Here is a 7,041-nt window from a genome sequence, read left to right as displayed (position 1 = left end):
ATATAATATCCTTATTGTCTGCAGTAATGTATGAATACATATCCATGTAGCCAATGAAATAATGGAAATCTTGACCAACTCTAATGTAACGTACAGACAATTCCTATAATGTTAAAAAGTTCAGTACAATATTTATTCACTTTTTATATGCTAGCTAGGTATGCTAGAATTGTTAAACAAGGTACCTTTTTACTCATCATTTTTCTCTACAATATATTGTTGTAACTTGTTTCAAGCAATATTCATATACTCCTGAAGTACGGAAGAAACTAGTCAATTATACGTTCTATATAGGACCCATGGGCCGGGTATTCTATAATAGTTATTGCATTATCGGTAATTAAATAGTTATTTTGTATTATCGGTAATTGTTTCTCTTTGTATAATATATGATAGGGAGCGAAGCTCTCGTCGCCAAGCGATGCGACGAACTCGCTCTAATGATTACACATTTGAGTCATTGGGTTTGCTCGCCATTAGCTGAAAAATAATGGGGACTAACCATAATGCTTCTGGAAAAATGTCGCCATGACTGGAGTATGTTTCATAGACAACCCAGTAGATAAAACAAATAATTAATTTGGAAAGTAACACAAACGTGTTTAAATTCCAGACAAGCATTTTCATACCTTCTTACGTTTTGTTGTTGGTTAATTTGAAAGAAAGGGGGAAATAAATCGCAGCTAATACGATGTCACAATGCACTGTTTACATCAAACGCGTTATATTTCCCGAGTTAAATGAATAGGCGGATTAGATGTCTAAAATCCAGTTGGATCACTGACCTAACGTGTGGGAAGACGTTAAGGATTTTCGCTCTTCTCAACGGTCACACAGTAAAACATATTATGTATCACTATGGTAAAACACTTACTTATACTCATTAGCTACAATTAAATAATAGATATCTTATAACTAATTTTTAACTATTCGAGCTAAAATAATTCAAAGACACTGTGGGCGTTTTCACGTCGTACTCTTGTTTTACCTCTGGATATTAAACTCTTGATGCGCACGCAGATTTAGACGCGAATGATTTTCCTTGACTCTAGAAACTCTCCAAAATGGAGAATGTCATCAAAGCACAATTGTATGAAGATTTATTTATTGAAGATGAAACGGACATTTTGTTTTTGCTCGCGATAAAACAGACCTGGATCATTCAAATTCTTTTAAATCTAGAGCGGCGTTATATTCCAAGACTTGGAGGCTTTTCGGAAAACATTGTGCCACAATTTGACAGCAAACAATTTCGAAGACATTTCCGAGTGAGCCCGGAAATTTATGAAATAATCCTGAATTCAGTTGTAGATTCTATCACAGATGATAACGCATGGCCCGGTGGTTCTGAACCAATACCGCCCAATAAAAAACTGCTGGTATTTCTTTGGTACATGGCGAACCAGGAAACGTTAAGAGAAGTTAGCAATACATTTGCAGTAGGCATTACAACTGTTCACGAAATCGTAATCACGGTATCAAATGCGATCAACGAAAACATGGTTAACGTAAGTTGAAATCGTGGTAGAGATTATTTTTAAGATTTCAATCCAAATATAAAATAGTAAAATAAGTTTGTATCCATGCATGTGTAAATATGTTTTAGGTGATTAACTGGCCATATCCTTATACACAACAAGCTATATCAAGGGAATTTCAACTCCAGTCTGGTTTGCGAGGCGTTATTGGTTCCTTGGATGGAACGCATATTCGGTTAACAACAGCCCCTGGTGGTGACAGAGATTATTTCAACCGAAAAAACTTCCCTTCCATCCAACTACAGGTAAATTACACGTGTAAACTCTACGTTAATGTCATTCATTTTTTTCATCAATAAGACAAAATATTAATCATATAAAACAATTTTTAATGGTTATCCCTAATGTGATTCTATTGAAATAAACAGGTTGTGGCAGACTGTGACATGCTTATACGTGATGCGTACACGGGCTGGCCTGGGTGCACCCATGATGCACGTGTCCTCCGAAATTCTTCTTTGTTCGACAATTCCGAAAATGGACAATGTGTAGTGCATGGGAAATTTATTATCGCGGACAGTGCCTATCCCCTGAGGAATTGGTTGGTAACGCCTTTCCGACACAATGGAAGACTGAATGCACAACAACACCGATTTAATCAGATGCTGTCCTCCGCAAGACAAATTGTTGAGCGAGTATATGGGCACTTAAAAGGAAGATTTAGGAGGCTACGAGAAATACCTGTTCGAAAGCTGTCCCGTATAGTCTCACTGATTATTTCAGGATGCATCCTGCATAATCTGTGTGTTTTACATCACGATGACGTTGAAGCCTTTATAGACAATGATGACGACGGGCATCCTAATGCCTACCCAAACATTTATGTTGACGGGAGGGATGGAGCTTTATTCAGACAGCAGCTAATGGATACAATGCCCTTGTAAAGACTTCATTATCACAGTATTTTGTATAATTATGCATGTGCCTAGAGTTTGCTGCATACAAGTATTAGATTAAACTTCAAACAAATCAAATGTCAATCTTTTATTCACTTTTTGTGAAAAAGCAAATGCAAATTACAGCATAGAAAAGACTCTCTCATTATTTTGAAACTAGAATACAACAATAATTTCGTTTTGAAATAATTTGTTGTAGTATTACATATGATAAGACCTTCACTGATTGTATCACAACCATTGGAGAAATAAAATGAATGAATGGCATGGTGTTCCACAAGCACCGGAAGTGTGGATAGCTTGTATAGATCTTATGTATATACCCCCCCCCCTTTAGACAAAATGATTTTTTTTTAATTGATTCTATATTTTTAAAAAAATTCATTGGATCTAAAGGGTGTGTGTGTGTGGGTGGGGGGAAGGGGGGTGAGTGGGTGGGGGGTATGTACATAAGATCTATACACGCTATCCACACTTCAGGTGCCTGTGTGGTGTTCAGTAACTGAAATTGCTGAAAATAATGAAGACTTCTTCATAGAAAACTAAAAACTGGGACTTTGCCAGTCCTGTACACACTTTGTAGATGGGGAAAAATACATGAGGTGAATTATTTGTCCAATGACTTCTCCATTAGTTCTAGCATACGATCTATTCGGCGCATTTTCTCCTCATGGTGCTTTTCCATGGAGTTCATAAGCTCTCTGTTTTGCTCTTGAATATTTTCTATCAATTTTGTGCTGTCGGACATTTTGCGCTTCTTAGATTTCAGCTTTGTGCCTGTAGCTGTTGATTTGGAATCTGTGTCACTAGATGTGGATTGCTTTTCTTTCTCTGGAACAAGTGAAATATCTTCATCTTTGCTATCTATGTTGATTTTCATTTTATCTCTCCGTCCTGTGTCGAAGGACACGCTAACACTTGTGGATGCCTTGTTGCCATAAACTTCACTGAACTGATCAAAGTATTTCCAGGAGTGTTTTTGATTTCCAGTTTTATTGTTCTCATCGTTTACTTCTTTATATTTCTTTTTCAACGCCTTCCATTTGTTGATAAGTTGTGTTTTGGAAACATGTATACCATTTTTCTTCATTTCTGATGATATTTCTCCCCACAAAAAATCGTGAGATTTGGTGCCTAAAAATCTTTCTTCCCTCTGCAGCCTTAAATCGATTAAGAATCTTTCTTCACTTTCATTCCAAACATGCATGGTCTGCTGTAAGTAAATTTAATTTTTCAGTAAGTAGACCGTGGAACTCGTTATATGTTAAAATGATGTCATCCGATACTCTGACTTGACAACACGAACTATCTGTATCGTTTTCAGGTCCAGAGTAAGAACGTGTAAATAATGAAGAAAAACACTTCGTACTTTCACAAGAAGACAATAATAAAAATTCAAGATTTTTGTCAGGTAAAAATTTCGGGGAATGATGTTCAATAAAGTTCCAATCTACCTGCGAGTCGGAACTGGAAGTAGAGACACTGGAGGGTGGTGAAGGACCAGATGACGGGGATTCAGATGAGGATGAGCGTATAGGAATGGTCTCCAATGTACCAGGTGAAGTCGAATTTGATTTACGGCATGCTAGAATTGCATCTCTGATTGCCCTTTTTGTCTCTGGATCTGAGAATGAAATTGTTGATTGTTACTGATACCAATTCTTTAAGAAAAGTCCAAAAACATGCTAGATAATCAACAAACAAATATTTATGAAACAAAACAGGTTCCTTACCAGTGCCTAAACAAATGTTCATGATTTTACTTTTTTAGTTATATGTAAATTGTATGCATACCACCATCTTCAGCTAAATAGATTTTAGCAAGGTCTTCGTCAATGAAAACACATTGGCCATCTTCCAATTGTATTTGGACCCTGAAAATGGATAAAAATCCTGTTGAGAAAAAAACCCCAAACATCTATGCTACAATATCGCCATTACTCAGATTCCTAATAAACGCAAGGAATTAATATCCGCATAAAATCGCGAGAGGCTTCCTTCGCAGATTCTAAAACTTCGCTATTATTTTTTGACAGTTGTATACTTTATGGAATTATTACAAATGTTCGGCGCTCGCGATTTTATGTTCTCGCGATTTGATAGAAAACGATGGGATTGCGGAATTACGTTCTCGCGTAAAATAAGGAATCTACAGTAATCTGTCATGTATGTTTAATGAATTTCATTAAAACGAAGATTTTTTTTTACCTATTTATATACATACTTCTGATTGCTCTGTTTATTATACCCAAAATATCCCAGTACAAGACGATACAATATTGCCGATTGTTTTTTAATACAGTATAATATGGATATTAATTCAAGAGTTTTGTATTACGATTCCTAACCCTAAAAACTTGTGATTATTTGAAATGAACACGAAAACAAATATACTCACATGTTATCTCCACCGCGCGACGCCATCTTTACTGCGTCAGAACCCTGTATCGTGTTAGAGTTGAACTCGATTTAATCCCGGGCTCAAACTCTCGTTGTTTACGTCGAACTCTCGTGACCCGTGACGAAACTAGAGTTCGAGGTGAAAACGCCCTGTGTCTTATGATTAAATGAACTATTCTTGAATACGTATACATAGAATTGGCATGGAATTTGTTTAATGTTGATTAGCTTTCCTTCCTATGATGGACTCTGAACTAAATTTTTTGTCCGAACCATTTCTTTCTAATATAAGATGCATGTTTGTAGTGATTTAAAAAGAAATAGTGGCTTTTACTCTCAAAATGATTGAATATGAGTTAATTTATTCTAGCAGTTGTTAATAATCACATCGGTAACCAGATTCGAAGGATATGGTTTAAAATATCCATTCACGAAAATGACCAAGGACAGTTGGTATGGAAACATTAACTTACTGTTGATTATGTTTGTTACGACTCTTATCCATTTCGCAGTTTGTTTTTATGTGAATCATACATGCGCTAGAAATGGGTATTTATGTCATTGCATAATTGCATTCCATCAACTTATCAGCCAGTAACATGCCTCAATTTAAGAATCAAGGACAAGTACTTTTGTATCAAATCAATGGAGAGACATACCTCTGGTGTGTCCAGGGGTCCGTGTTTGCCCAACTATTTACTTTGCATTGCTTATAGCAGTTGTGAGATTGATCACTGTTCGTTTCTTCACCTTTCATAAACACTATATGCATGTCCCAACATTTTCCCAAAGACCTATATATCTGCAGTTACCAAATATACAGCCTCCCTTAAATCATTGGAATTGATTTTCCTGTACACCGTACCCAGTCAGTGACTTATATAGGAAAGTTTGTACACCATACCCAGTCAGTGACTTATATAGGAATGTTTGTACACCATACCCAGTCAGTGACTTATATAGGAATGTTTGTACACCATACTCAGTCAGTGACTTATATAGGAATGTTTGTACACCATACCCAGTCAGTGACTTATATAGAAATGTTTGTACACCATACCCAGTCAGTGACTTATATAGGAATGTTTGTACCAATTACAGAACATCATTCATCTGCTTGTAATTTCATTTTCAAGACAAAGTTTGGTTAGTTGAATATTATTTAATATTTCGCCCGAGAAATTTTCACTGATATGGAAACGTCACTATTGCTAACGAAGGGCTGTCAATTTTAGGCATATGTTCGTCGTGCATGATCTACGAGCATTATATCTTTATAATGCCACACCTCAATGACCTGTTGTGACACGAGACTTCGGTGTGTCCGGTCTAATCCGATGGAATATCCCATTTAGATGCCTTATACGACAAGCAAGGGGTAGAGAGGAGAGGTTTCTAATATAATATGTGAAAACCATTGCTAGAACATAGAAGTAAACTTCAGTTTTGAACTTTAAATATGCGTATCCGATATAAAAGAAAAAAGATGTAATACGCTTCAGAACGACAGTAAAGACAGTGTACCACAAACAGATTTACAGAGATTTGAAAAAATATCATTAAAATACATCGTAACTATAAAATAAGTTGTAAACAAGGGTAAAAAGAGCTAAAAGAAAAGATATATTATACGCCCGTAAAAATCGTATTAAAGTGGTTTAAAGCGTTTGTTTTCTATGTTGATTAGCAAACATGATAACAATCCACGTGTTGTCGAAATTCACTTACATAGTATCAGTTAACATCAAGCTGCCTCGTACTTCCTTTTGCATCGTGTGAATAAAGGCTATAGCTTAAAAACTATTACAGCAGTTATGTAGACAAAACAGAGCTCTGTGTCTAAATTATTTCCCCAATATTGACTTAATTCAACAATCTGTAATTGTTTTCTCCAAATATCAAAGGCAATTAATGTGAATTAAATTCCTTGTAAAATGCATCCATGTACTTCAGCGTAAAATCTCGGTGGCGTTGAACAAAGGAATTTTGGGGATATCTGAAGTATCAATTTTGAATTTTAATTCAGTACATACTTGTGTCGAAATCGTATTTGCTCAATATAAAATATATACATGTTTGATTAAAGTTAGGAACCAGCGTTTGATTATCATTAACATACCTAGAGGCTAGAGGTGTTGGGGAAATAGGATTACAGTGTCCATCACAAATTAAGACACAGAGAAAAAACACTCGGTAATATTGAGAAC

At 35.8% G+C, this 7,041-nt stretch overlaps 2 protein-coding genes across 2 annotated transcripts in view; one reads left to right on the top strand and one right to left on the bottom strand.

Moving 5' to 3' along the window:
• LOC125657495 (uncharacterized) overlaps window positions 1–2,512 on the top strand; it is a 3,753-nt gene extending 1,241 nt beyond the window's left edge. The window contains exons 1-3 of the mRNA XM_048888085.2: window positions 1–1,508; window positions 1,607–1,783; window positions 1,907–2,512. The exon at window positions 1–1,508 is cut by the window's left edge and continues 1,241 nt beyond it. Of these exons, the coding sequence (XP_048744042.2) occupies window positions 1,065–1,508; window positions 1,607–1,783; window positions 1,907–2,422 (1,137 nt within the window). The 5' untranslated portion in view covers window positions 1–1,064 and the 3' untranslated portion in view covers window positions 2,423–2,512. The remainder of the gene's footprint in view (window positions 1,509–1,606; window positions 1,784–1,906) is intronic.
• A 529-nt stretch (window positions 2,513–3,041) lies between these two features.
• Window positions 3,042–3,524, bottom strand: LOC130049627 (uncharacterized). Its single transcript, XM_056147491.1, has one exon. The coding sequence runs from the start codon at window positions 3,522–3,524 to the stop codon at window positions 3,042–3,044; it is 483 nt and encodes a 160-aa protein (XP_056003466.1).
• Between the last annotated feature and the right edge of the window lie 3,517 nt (window positions 3,525–7,041).

This window comes from Ostrea edulis, chromosome 8, assembly GCF_947568905.1.
Source record: "Ostrea edulis chromosome 8, xbOstEdul1.1, whole genome shotgun sequence".
Taxonomy (NCBI): Eukaryota; Metazoa; Mollusca; class Bivalvia; order Ostreida; family Ostreidae; genus Ostrea; species Ostrea edulis.
Note: the sequence above shows the minus strand (reverse complement) of the source record. Positions and strands in the feature narration are given on the sequence as shown.

Excerpts from the sequence above, each read along its gene's own strand:
- LOC130049627 (XM_056147491.1), bottom strand. The coding sequence starts at position 3,524 with ATGAAGAAAAATGGTATACATGTTTCCAAAACACAACTTATCAACAAA.